At 44.4% G+C, this 13290-nt stretch overlaps 1 protein-coding gene across 2 annotated transcripts; it reads left to right on the top strand.

The window, feature by feature from the left end:
• The first annotated feature begins 3824 nt into the window (after positions 1-3824).
• slc2a8 (solute carrier family 2 member 8) lies at positions 3825-12643 on the top strand. 2 transcript variants are annotated; one of them, XM_066713228.1, is made up of 11 exons: positions 3825-3971; positions 4285-4399; positions 6925-7087; positions 7850-8056; positions 8515-8614; positions 8899-9110; positions 9311-9463; positions 9660-9768; positions 10161-10331; positions 10492-10637; positions 12450-12643. In XM_066713228.1, the coding sequence occupies exons 2-11, from the start codon at positions 4296-4298 to the stop codon at positions 12534-12536; spliced, it is 1452 nt and encodes a 483-aa protein (XP_066569325.1). In that variant the 5' UTR covers positions 3825-3971; positions 4285-4295; the 3' UTR covers positions 12537-12643. The 2 variants fall into 2 exon arrangements, with proteins under 2 accessions (XP_066569325.1, XP_066569324.1); XM_066713227.1 differs by having other exon boundaries at positions 11629-12643.
• Positions 12644-13290: the final 647 nt, after the last annotated feature.

Genomic DNA, 13290 nt, shown 5'->3' with positions numbered 1-13290 from the left:
GAATGAGTTTCATAAGGTGCCCCACACAGCTCGAGCACATGCACTGCATTCATGTACAGAAGCAAAATCATTGTTTTAAAGACACTTTTATTTTTCCTTCATCTATTATTATGTAATATTGGGAACAAAACAAGACTTGTAACACTGGATTATCTAAACTGATACAATCAAGATTTGAGGGATAAGATAAGTGCTTTCTCCTTTGAGTGATATTAAGCTTTTAGTGCAATAGAAGTTCCAATGGAAAAACTAGCAATGTTTACAATTGCCCCCCAACATGTATAAATACAATCCCTTCTCCTATAATTCCCTATATATGTTTATTATATTCATCATGCATTTTATATCACATCATACATAAAGATATAATTTGTAATATATACAGTATATAATATTATGAATTTGCGGCTTCTACCAAGCTGTAAATATGTCTGATTTCAAAATCATACTCTGTTTGTTTGCACATAATTTGTGTGTGAGCTGTGGCCCTCATCTTGACTGAATTCAATAATCGAATCGTATCAGGCTCATAACAATCACTGCAGATCTGCTCTCTTGGCAGTGACTTTTATACCCCAATGACAACCTTCAACCTCACTGCTTACCCCTCCACCCCCTAAGGTAATGATTCTGCAGACTGCCCAGAACTAAATCCTGTGTATTTAAGCTTTTTTTTGTTTCTTCCTGGAAATTGAAAAATCAACAAACAAACAATACATAAATATGCATATTTTAAATGTACTCATCTGATGAACTGAAAAATAAAGCCTCTAGTTCTTTATGATGTACACAATACTGTTCTGTTACACACCCTTTACACCGTGATTTCTGCTATAAAAACTGAACAGATTAAAGGATTTTGTTCAGATGTAATGTTTTATTCTGTAATAATAGAAGCTTCTCTCTCAGACTGTAAGCACAGGCTCTCCCAGCCTCCTGAAGAGCACTTCGGCCCACGCTGTACATATCCAACAGGCTGCTGGCAGAACAGGGCCAAACACACACGCACATACTACCTATGTGGGAGGGAATGCACTGTTGTTTTTCACAGGTCAGGAGCTGTGTTGTAATGAGAGAGAGAAGGTAGGTGAATGAGGGAGATGGAGAGAGTGAGCGTGAGGCGGGGGAAAGGGGGAGAGAGAATGTGAGACAGTGGCATGTAGCCTACAAATCCCTTTGCTTATTGAATACCTCAAGTAAGAACAGAAGCTCGCCTGTAGGTTTAATATCTTGAGTGCTGACTACATCCATTTTGAATTTCCCTTTTTGTTGCATATTTACAATGTGTTTAGGTAGTTTATGCAAAAATGTAAAAAAAAACTTAAACCTGAGAGAAAGTAAGGGGGGAAACCTAAATATATTTTCATGCAACCGGCCACAGAGATGTTGGTTACCAGGAGCAAGTCAGTCTGATTATTGTAAAACTTCTGCTTGCATGAGAATGTAGTGCTCTTACGCTATGTGTGTAAGGGAAAACGCTGTCCTATTTTGCCACCTTGTGGTATAAGAAAAACAGTGCAACTTTCTACTGCACTGAAAGTAACCAAATTAGACAAATTTTATATTAACTTAAGGGAAATGGAATGGTATTTTTTCCTGCAGATATTTGTATTTCTACTGTATTTAAAACAACTATCCAGTTATGTTAAACAGAGGAGAAAAAACAGTCCTGCTATACACTTAATTATGTTTGAATTACACTGTTTGGAGCTGATGACAGTTGTGGAGGTGCATGGTTCATTCACCTGTCTGCAGGTAGCTCTATCTTTACTCCTGCCAAAGTCATGGACCACAGATTCAGCATTAAGGAAAGTGTTTTCGTTTATTTGAAATATCATCTTTTACTACACATTTATTTTGTATTCTGATGGCATGCGATACTGCAACATTTCGTAGAGAATCGCCTGCTTTATTTAGTGCCGTAATAATCTTTATTAACCTGAGCAGTTAAATTGTGTTGAGAGAGATGGGGTAAATGGTCTAATTTCCTAGTGTGGGAAAGGTAGCTCCTCCACCCACGCTGTGGAAGAACATGATGGTTTCTGCAATGTCTGATTCTCGTTTTCCTTTCCAAATGTTTCATTATGTGCTGATGCTTTTGCTTGGCGAAGGTGGCAGGAAGTGCACGGGTGGCCGCTCTCTCTGCAGAGGTGTACCTAGTACTGAATACTTTGTAATCGTTTGTGCTTGTGCCCCAGGCTGCAGTGGCACTGGAGGAGTGACGCTTCTCTTTGGTGGTGGAGGTTGTTGTTGCAGAAGGATGGCAGCCGCCCTCCTGAAGGTACAAGCTGTGGTTGGGTTGCTGACTCAGCATCCGGACTCTATTATTTGATTGGCAGGGTATCAGGAGTGAGGGGAAGGTGTGAAACTGTTAAATGTTTTGAATTGGTAATAAAGTGTTTGAATATTCATCCTGTGTGCTATTCAGTTGTTGTGTGTGGCAGCCAACTAAGCTGGTACACCCCCAGCTGCCCTATCCCTTATCACTATCCATCCTTGCCAGTTGCAAAAGTTTTCCTATGATTGCATAGCTTTGAATTTTGACATTTAACTTTCAAACCCAGCAACTGTAAAACCCAAACATTGCTTTTGTGAACTTTGACCTGTTTGCTTAACCTTTGATCCTTGACATTCGACCACCGCTACTGCCAAAAACATTAACTTCCAACTGAGAATCTAACCTTTCTGATCTTTGACCTCAGCAACTGTTCAACAGAATACTGTCCATCTATGAACTTTGGCCTTTGAACACATGTGAAACAAACGTTTGGTTAATCTTTTACCTTAAACTGTGCTGCATAGCTTTTTATAAAAAAATAAAATAAAAATGACCCAATAACTGCATCACAGACGTCTGATTAACCTATGACCTTCCACCTGATCCCAGCACATAATGAGCCATAGCACAGACACTCAATTCACAACACTTTATTTCAGACTCGGGTACAAGTCATCAAGCAGCACTGTTAAGTAGCAGCCGCCCCTCCACTGCAGACTTGCTCTTATTGCTACAGAGGGTCCTGATGCACAGACTGCTGCTCCTCTGAACACCTCCACCCCCTGAAACAAAATCCTAACTTATATTTTCCTTTTAATTGTTTTAAACAGTAGGGCTTTTAAGTATAAAGTTGTATAAGGAACATATCTTATTAAGGAACCAACTTTTGATCAGTTAAACAACTTAAACAGTCAAGTGTAATCAGATGATTCGTTCAATTAAGGGTTCAATTAAGTAACTGAGAGCTCGGTTGGAACAAATACCCCCAGGACCAGTGTTGAACCCCCCAGTGATAATATATAAACAGATACACCTATACACACGTAAACTAATGTGTAGCTACTTATCTAAGTTAACAAGAGATACACACCTAGCTAGCCACGTACAATAACACGACACAATATGTATCAATATATATTTACGCATCATGTGAACTCGCAAGGAATGGATTACTCTTAAGATTAGAGAGAGGATGATTTGTATTTTAAAATGCATCAACTTGAACTGTGCTGAAAACCCTCGTCGCTGCTAACTCGGTTTATATAGTGTCATATTTAAATCCCTTCATCCTTGTCATGTGGTCCGAGTCATAAGACATAACATTACAGAAGCGGTCCCTGTATGCAATGCACTGATTTCAGGGCGTTAAGTTAAGGTACTTCGAGTAACACCCTTAAACACCTCAGCAGTCATAACACGTCGTAACAACCCCTACTTCACACACATCCCTTATGAAAATAAAGCAGGCGTTGTACACAGCCCGCCGCGCACCGCAGCGGTACTACAAGTACCACAATGCACCGCGCCGGGCATGTTGTTGTGCATTTCCTGGCTCCCCGCCCGCCTCTGTGCGGCTGCGCATCTCGGCATAAAGTCCATCAACTGATGAGGGGCGGTTGAGAGGACATCTCTGTCCCAGACGAGCTGCCGCGACCCAATGCAATGGGCATCACGATATGCAACTAAACCACAGGTACATGTGAGGATCAACCCCGAGCCGGCAGCAGTGTCGGCCTGCCCGCTCGCCGGTTTCGCTTCCTATTTTATTCATTGAGTTGTTTTGACCATTTTATCAACATGATTCATAATCGCTACAACAGTGTGTGTGCTACAGCATTGCGCTGTTGTTCATGTACATCTATCTTTATGTATACTGTATCAATACGGTTCTCCGGTAATGTTTTAGTAAACGGACGAATGACAGACGAGACTGTTGTCGTTAACCGAAAGACGATCCGATTTTATTGATTGATTGATTGAGTGAGTGATCGATTGCATGTCCAAAGGCTGCAGAAGGATGGACCCGTTTGAAGAGACACGTCCGTTGCTGAGGGGTCCGGTGGTTAACGAGGAGGATCCCCTGTCGCCGCCGGACGGGGCGGAGCAGCAGAGCGACCTCAGGTGAGCACCGGCACCGGCGGCAACGCGTTACAACGACAGAACAGTGTGCGGTCGAGAGCAGGCCGCCACCCCATCCTGCTCGTTTGGTGTCCATTAATAACCAAGTGATCCAAGGATCTTATCCAGTGTGTTTCTGAATGTTCCCAAATTGTCAGCTTCAGCCACATCGCTGGGGAGTTTGTTCAGATTGTGACTCTCTGTGTGAAGAAGTGTCTCCTGTTTTCTGTCTTGAATGCCTTGAAGCCCAATTTCCATTTGTGTCCCCGGGGGGCGTGTGTCCCTGCTGATCTGGAAAAGCTCCTCTGGTTGATGTGATCGATGCCTTTCATGATTTTGAAGACTTGAATCAAGTCCCCACGTAGTCTCCTCTGTTCCAGGGTGAAAAGGTTCAGTTCCTCAGTCTCTCAGTAGGACTTTCCCTTCAGACCTGGAATAAGTCTGGTTGCTCTCCTCTGAACTGCCTCTAGAGCAGCGATATCTTTCTTGAAGTGTGGAGCCCAGAACTGTACACAGTATCCAGATGAGCTCTAACTAGTGCATTGTACAGTCTGAACATCACTGCCCTTGTTCTCAATTCTACACTTTTGACAATATACCCTAGCATTGTGTTTGCCTTTTTTATTGCTTCCCCACATTGTTTGGATGGAGAAAGTGAGAAGTCCACATAGACTCCTAGGTCTTTCTCATGCGTTACTTATAATAATTATAGTGGACATTTTTGTTACCTGCGTGTAATACCTTGCACTTGTCCACATTGAATTTCATCTGCTGGGTGTCGGCCCACAACTGAATATTATCTAAGTCCCTTAACCTGTGCTGCCGAGATTGCTTTACAGTGTTAAACTATAGAGTTTACGTTTTTCTCTCTTGTTTTTAGCAGTGGCTTACTACACTGGTTCTCAACCCTGGTCCTGGGGACCCCCTGCCCTGATGGTTTTTGTTTCAACTGACGTCTCAATTATTTAATTGAACCCTCAATTTAACTAATTTGCTTCATTTGAAAAATTTTGTAGCTTATAAAAAGTTGGAGATTTCAAGTTCCATCTACAGTTTCATACTTAACATTAAATCTACAACTGTTTAAATAATGAAAGATCTCAGATTAGACAAATTATTAGTTACATTGGGGTTCAATTAAATACCCTACTAGTAATTAAGTAAATGTGAGTATTCAGTTGAAACAAAAAACAGCAGGGCAGGGGGTCCCCTGGACCAGGACTGAGAACCACTGGCTTATGATAAACGTTTTCTAGTGTGAGATTTAGATCATGAATAATAATCATAAGCATTGTTGATGATCATGATCTGGTGCTTTTGTAGATTTGACTTAGTGCAGCTTAAAATACAGAAGTTAAGGCTGTTCTCACTTCTGCTTGTGTTACACTGTGACGTCCATGAGAGTTTGTTTTGTCCTTTAAGGCCATGTCATATTGATGTGCTGCATATATAGGGCAAGTCTTTATATTTCTTTAGGGTTGGTGTTGTACCCATTGAGCTATGACGGACAGGCGCTACATGACAATGCATTTCCATCACAATACTACTGTGGATAAACGCACAATTATTGCACCCTGTTTAATTAGCCTGACACTCAATATCTGCCCATCTACATCCTCATCACACTGTCGATCTATCTTCTCCAGTGTCAGTGCCTGCACAGTTGCCATTTCCTCATGGGCTGGTGGAGCCACATGGCTGTATTGTGTGTGCTCTGCAACGCAACATGAAATTGAAACAGTTCTTCACATCAGTTACAACATAGATAGAGATAAGGATGTGTGCTGTAGTGGTTTGCATGCATGTTTTCACAGGTATCTAACAGTGGTGTCAGGACACAGGGCCCCAGATACACACACATCAGCTCTTGTAGCCGTCTGCAATTTTAAAGAAAAATGCAAGCAGTTGTGTTGGTGTTTAACACAGATGCATGTAAAGGAAATGTGTAATTTACCCCTCATGATTTTATCACACACGGATGCACAGTTGTAGTAATATGCTGTGAAAAGACGCCTCTTGTACCAGCAGAATCAAATTTCACAATAGAGCCATTCATGAGTGTGAATCTATAATTGCACTGTAAGTATGAGCCATATGTCCAGAAAAATAATTTTAAAATTACATAATGGGTTTAGATTTAAGTCTCAGTCAGACTTACCTCAATTCAATCCCTACTGAACACTATTGGCGTTGTATTCAGTTGCGTTTTTCCTTTTTTTGGGGCATTGTAAATGGGTGCTTTGTAAGTGATTCAGCCCCACAGAGACAACTATAGCCAACATGTTGTACTGGACAGCCATTGTGCAGTTTTAACACCAGTTACATTTGGCTTGTGGTGCAAAACAAACTTTAAATTAATGAGCTGAGTCTAGCATAATGTATTAAAATTCCAATTTGGAAAGAACCTTAACAATAATACTATCATTGCATAGTTAAATTGTTAAGTCTCTGCTAAATGCTATACATAGAGAAAAGCTTATATTTGCAATGTGACGCTATGATGCCTTGTCTCATTGGCCGTGTTGCAGCAAGGTGAAGAATGGCAAGCTGTTCCTGGCCACCTTTGCTGCTGTACTGGGGCCCCTGAGTTTCGGGTTCGTCCTGGGATACAGCTCCCCTGCCATCCCCAACCTGAAGACCATCGACAACCCCCGACTGCGCCTGGATGAGGAGGAGGCGTCCTGGTTTGGGGTAGGAATCGCCACACAGGGCCAGATAAACAAAAACTCTTTGGTCCACGCCAGTGCCGTGCTGTTTATCGCAGCATATACATTTAGTCAAATCCAGCCTGCTAGTTGTCTGATGAACAAGATCCTTCATTCAGCTGCGATACAGAATGCATCTTAACCCTGCAGTGGAGTGGGCTGGCAGGGCCGGAAGCACAATGGCACTGCAGATCAGTTCTCCACGGTAAAATCTCAGCCCTCTCTTTGGGTGGCTATCCCTGACCAGATTAAAACTGGCCAAGTCAGCAAACAGGGAGCTGTGTTTGCAGAACAGTGAAATCGTTGTGTGCGAATGTCCTGTGACAGACCTCTACTGATTCAGTTCAAGACAGCAGTTTTTATTTTCTAATTGTTTTATTGGTCAGATGAACTGTACTTTGTACTTTGCTTGACCCTCATGTAAACAAATGTACCTCATGAAGCATCTGAAACATTTGTAGTAACTTACAAAGTGTTCTCGTCATTTATTTATTTATTTATTTGTTTGAAAGCAACTTACATACAAAATTGGTCTGACTACTGAAGTAAGGCCTACAAGCATGATGAGAGCTTCAGTGTCGGTATCCCAGAGTCTGAGTGCAATGGGAATAGCAGACACAGCATGGGGGGGACCCACTGGCACTGCATTGGACCTGCAGAGCGGTGACAACAGGCCGCAGAAGCTTGGGTGAGGTGGGGGGTGTAGGACTGCCGAGGCTGACCTCTGTGTGTGTGTCTGTGTCCTCAGTCTGTGGTGACGCTGGGCGCGGCGGCCGGGGGGCTGCTGGGCGGCTGGTTGGTGGGGAGGCTGGGCCGGAAGCTCACTATCATGGTGTGCTCACTGCCCTTCATCTTCGGCTTCACCATCATCATCTCTGCACAGAACGTCTGGATGCTGTATGGCGGGAGGGTCCTGACTGGGCTGGCCAGTGGAGTGACATCCTTAGTTGTGCCTGTATGTAAAGTGTGGTGGTGATTAAAAATCATCATTATTATTATTATTACTACTATTATCGTAATCGCATAGAGCTGAGGTAGCCATCCCCTACCCCTGTAGAGAGACAGTCCTGCAGGCTTTTTATAGGACAGCCTTACATCACCCTATCAGTGCAGTAACATAAAGACTGGGAAAATAGCAGCTTTAACACACAAGGAAAGCATCACATTTTTATTTTTTGTTACAGTTCATTTAATGTAACATTGCACATATGCATAATTATAATAAGCAGTGATAACTTGTGTAGCACATGGAACTTCAAAGCTGTTCACAGCTCATGTGCTGTGCTGTGGTTTATGGTGGGGTTGTGTTGCGTCAACCCTAATTAGGAGAAACGGCACTGATAATCAAACACACACACAAAATGGCCCGGTCCCTTCGGCTGCTTATTCGCTTGGTTTGCTGTGAATTCGCAGCTGTACATCTCAGAGACCGCCCACCCCCGGGTGCGAGGCATGCTGGGGTCCTGCGTCCAGCTCATGGTGGTCACTGGGATCATGGGAGCTTACATAGGAGGTAACCGCCTGATTGATTGATCAATTGATCGATTGAGTTATTTGCAAATTAATTGGTTGAATTAAGTTTCTCCGGAGTTAAATCTTCTACCCTGCCTTTATTGTCTGTGCTCGAAGCCTAGCGCAGGGGAGGAGTGGAGGAGAGGGAGGGAAGATAGAGAGAGAGAGAGGGGAAGAGGGAAACGGAAAAGGAATGCAAGGAGATGGAGAGTTTGTGTGGTTTGTATAGCTTGTGTGGTTTGGCTTGTTTGTATTCTGTGCTCACCTGTTGTTTGTGATGCCCAGGGCTGCTGCTGGACTGGCGCTGGCTGGCAGTGCTGTGCTCAGTGCCGCCCACCCTGATGCTAGGGCTGATGTGCTTCATGCCCGAGACGCCGCGCTTCCTGCTGGCTCAGGGCCGCGAGGTCGAGGCGCTGGCCGCTCTGCGCTTCCTGCGCGGCCCCGACGCCCCGCTGCACTGGGAGTGCGCGCAGATAGAGGCTGCAGCCAGGCAGCAGGTGAGGAGGGAGAGGGAGGAAGAGGGTTTTATTTAACACTGTACAACACCAGGTAAAAACTGTAACACTCAACACTTCAGTGTCTCCTATATATGCATGTCCCTCCCCAGGTCTGAAGAGCAGACACACTGATTGGTAGTACTGTAACTCAATTACTATTCACGTTTCTGTCCCCCACCCCTCCCTCTGTGTTGCTGCAGGGAGCTGGCGGGTTCAGGCTCAAGGACCTCCAGAGTCCTGGGCTGTACAGGCCTCTGCTGGTGGGCGTCCTGCTGATGCTGTTCCAGCAGCTCACGGGCATCAACGCCATCATGTTCTACGCAGAGACCATTTTCGAAGAAGCCAGTTTCAAGGTATGCCCCTTGGGTGTGTCAAGCCACTGGATAGATTAGATAGATAATATTAGATTGATAGATATACAGAGAGACAGACCGACAATAATAACAATATCGTTATTAATAATAATAATAAATCCCCAGTTGTAGTAGTGGCACACCTATGCTGGTGTGAACAGGTGGGCGGGTAAAGCACTAGTCTGTTGTCTCTCAGAACAGCAACGCTGCCACAGTGATGGTGGCGGCCGTGCAGGTGGTGTTCACAGCAGTGGCCGCTCTCATCATGGACCGGGCGGGCAGGAAGTTGCTGCTGATTCTCTCAGGTGAGTCCCTGACCTCTGACCTCTGATAGCAGGAAAGTAAATTATTGGCGGTAACATCTATTTTATTTTGTGAAATATTTTACGTGGAACATTTAAATTCACTCCACGTGGTGCCAAGATCTGGACTGATTTTTTTTTAATCACAGTTTGGTTTGATTATTTCCGGATCACCGTATTATGATCACACTGCTAAAGTTGACTAGAAAAAACACAACATTGTGAATTATTTATATAAGTTAAATCTGTTGGTATAAAAAATAAATAAATCCCAGGTCAGTAGTAAGTTAATCTAAATTGCAAAAACACCAGCTGTAATAAAACCTATTTCACAGGCCCTAAACCTTGCAGTGCCGGGCAGCTGACTAACCTCTGTGTCGTGTGTGTGTGTGCAGGGGTGTGCATGGTGGTCAGCACGGCTGTGTTTGGGGTGTACTTCAGGATTGTAATCCCAGCCCCAGGAAACTCCTCTCTGGATGGGATTGCCCCCCCAAGTCCCAGCATACCCCCCACTGAGAATGACCTGGCCTGGCTTGCTCTGGCCAGTATGGGACTCTTCATAGCAGGTGAGGACAAGAAAAGGTTTTATATTTTGCTTGCTTTTTATCATTTTTGTCATTCCAGATCCACCCTTATATATTTTTATTTTGTCTGTGTGCCTCTCTCTCTGTCTCCCTGCCTGTGGCGTTGTGTCTCTGCGTGTCTTTACACACCTGTGTGCTGCAGGTTTCGCCCTGGGCTGGGGCCCCACCCCCTGGCTGGTGATGTCGGAGATTTTCCCAGCGAGGGTGCGGGGCTTCGCGAGCGGCGCCTGTGTGCTCGTCAACTGGACCTCCGCCTTCCTCATCACCAAGGAGTTCCACCACCTCATGGTAAGGAAACCTTGAGATGAAAAGAGCACTGAACAGCCTATAACAGCATAGTGGGGTGTACCATGTAGGCATGAAAAATAATACTGCGATTTATACAGATGGTAACCATATGCGTAAGGATAACGTAAACGCCCGTATCAAGGATGACTTCATTGCACTGACCTGCCTTGGAAAGCACAGGGGTGCAAGAGTGGATGTGAAGAACTTTAAATATGACTGTTAAAAAAAAAAAATAGACACTAAAGTGAACTGGGAAACCGCTCCTATTTACAAGAGCAGAGAGAAATCCGATATGGCAATATAACCCAGCTCCACAATATTGTTAACATGAGTACAGTTATACCTGTGTACCAGCCATAGGCTTAGATTTGGGGGGGGGGGGGGGATGAACATGCCCGCCCCCCCAATGTTGAGAGAATGTTAAATTGTCCCCTCTATAATATATGTCCAGCTCCATATGCAAAGGGGACGCGTCCCCCCCACTCGAAGTGCATGTCCCCCCCAATTCTGAAACGAAACCTACACCCCTGGTAACAGTATATATGATGCATCGTCAAGCCTTACCATGTGTAAGACGAGGGGCAGCCTGTACACATCAGGCAACAGCTCAGCGAGGCAGCGGGGAGTGTGAAACAGGATATAATTATGATTTATTTATTTTCAGACACCCTTATTCAAGGTGACTTAAGAGTTTACATAAGAAACATTTAAAAACATTACAGTGATATGGATTCTGGTCAGGTTGAAAATCTTCAAAACTGGTGTGCAGATTTACTACGTTAAAATGTTATGATTCAGACAAAAAACTAACGAAAAGTCTTAAAAAAAAAAAAAAAAAAACCTATCCACCGTGCCATTCTTCACCCCTCCCAGACATCAACACTGAGCAGCGTCAACACACTGTGCCCTAGAGCAGGCGACTCACACACCCGGGAAAACGAGAGCCCATGTGGTCTGTGCGTGCTGTAAATTGTGTGCGTTTTGTGTGCAGGACCTCATGACCAGTGCGGGGACCTTCTGGCTGTTCTCCGGGTTCTGCGTCCTCAACGTCTTCTTCACCATCTTCTTAGTGCCGGAAACAAAGGGCAAGTCTCTGGAGCAGATCGAGGCCCACTTCAGGGGGACCAGCTAGGGCTGTCGATCTAGCCTTTCACACCCGGTTCTGGTCCGGACTAATAAGCACACCAAAATAAAAAAAAAAGAACAACGACAAGAAACAATGCCATCCATCTGTGCTTTACAGTAGCACCGTCCTACTCCTGCATCTAGCTTTCCAACTGACATTTTTATTTTTTGAGGTGAACTAAGGAGACGTGAAGCACTGAGCCAACCTGAAGAAAACTTGATCGTGACAGAATGACCTCTAATTTTGTTTTTGTTGTCGTTTTATTTTTATCACCATTTATTGCTCGGCAAGCACAACGAGAGGTGTGGAAGCCGCCGGGCTGCAGGTGCTGCGCTTGTCTGTCACAGAATGGACCCACCAAATTATAACTCTGACCTGCCTGTGAATTATGGTTAGCGATTTGCTGGTGAGGTCCGTTTGGATTTGGTCCAGCCCAGTGTCTTTTTGTTCTTCGTTAACTACAGCCAGGGAGCAGGCGCTGAACCTGTGAGCTGTAACCAGGATTAGCTCTCAGATGAGCCAAACTGTTTGAGCAGAGTCATCTTGTTAGTATGTGTGCCTGGTAGAAGTGGTGTACACTGGTACACACAGTAACCAAAAAGATTATTATTTTCAGGGACTCTTTGCAGTTCACAAAAGCCACACTCCAGTTGTGTTTTGCTGTGCTTTGTGATTCATTCTGACAGGAGCCGTGTTGGCTGAGCCTGACAAGGCCCAGGACACACCAACCACCTTCTGCAGGCCGGAGACGCCACACACAGCTTGTTTTGTAGCCGTGCCTAGGAGCCGACAACACAAGAAACTGGTTACTGGGACGTGCGAACGCTGCTGCATGCTCCAACCTTTCGAGAGGACCTTAATAAAATCCTTCTTTCTTGTGGTCGTTGTTGTTCATTGTAATGACAGAGTGTGATTTGTACGGGACAATTTATCATAGTCTGGTTTTGGATTTCAGCCCTGGGGACAGTTCTCCAAGACCATTTCATACAGAGGAAGTTATATATATTTAAACAATCCCTGTGTTTTTGATACAGGAGTCTGGAAGGACTCTTGCACAGCTTGCAAAAAGCTTTGTTTGTTCTTTGAGTCTAAATGAGTTTTACAAAGTACCCCAATATATCAATGTCAATACACTGGTGAGGGGGGAGGGCTGCTGCATTAAATATTTATAATATTAAATTCTTTTTTTTTTATATACAACTGAGCGTTACTGGTCTCCACGGAGACTGTTGGATTTCTGCAAGTATCCTGTAGTTATTTTTTGTTTTGCAGTAATGGGGGGGTTGGAGGAAATGAATAAGTGCCTTTGTGTTGGCCTAGTTTCCAGGGGGGTGGGGGGGGTAGTGGAAATCTGCTGAATTTCATGAGCACCCGACCCTCCTTAACAATGGCCCCCCAGCGTTATGCAAAACAACTTAACGGGACAATGCCTGGTGACATCACTTTCTGCCCATGACCCCTAACCCCTGCTCTAGCCCAATGGGGAGAGGGGTGGAGTGCAGCAGGGGAGGGGCCGGGGGGCTGGGG

This window comes from Amia ocellicauda, chromosome 9 (genome assembly GCF_036373705.1).
Source record: "Amia ocellicauda isolate fAmiCal2 chromosome 9, fAmiCal2.hap1, whole genome shotgun sequence".
Classification (NCBI taxonomy): domain Eukaryota; kingdom Metazoa; phylum Chordata; class Actinopteri; order Amiiformes; family Amiidae; genus Amia; species Amia ocellicauda.
The sequence above is the reverse complement of the archived record's forward strand: the minus strand, read 5'-3'. Positions and strand labels throughout refer to the sequence as shown.

Coding starts and splice junctions, on each gene's coding strand:
- slc2a8 (XM_066713227.1), top strand. CDS start 4,296: ATGGACCCGTTTGAAGAGACACGTCCGTTGCTGAGGGGTCCGGTGGTT. Junction 8,057..8,514: donor TGACATCCTTAGTTGTGCCT/GTATGTAAAGTG, acceptor GTGAATTCGCAG/CTGTACATCTCAGAGACCGC. Junction 10,638..11,628: donor AGGAGTTCCACCACCTCATG/GTAAGGAAACCT, acceptor TTTTGTGTGCAG/GACCTCATGACCAGTGCGGG.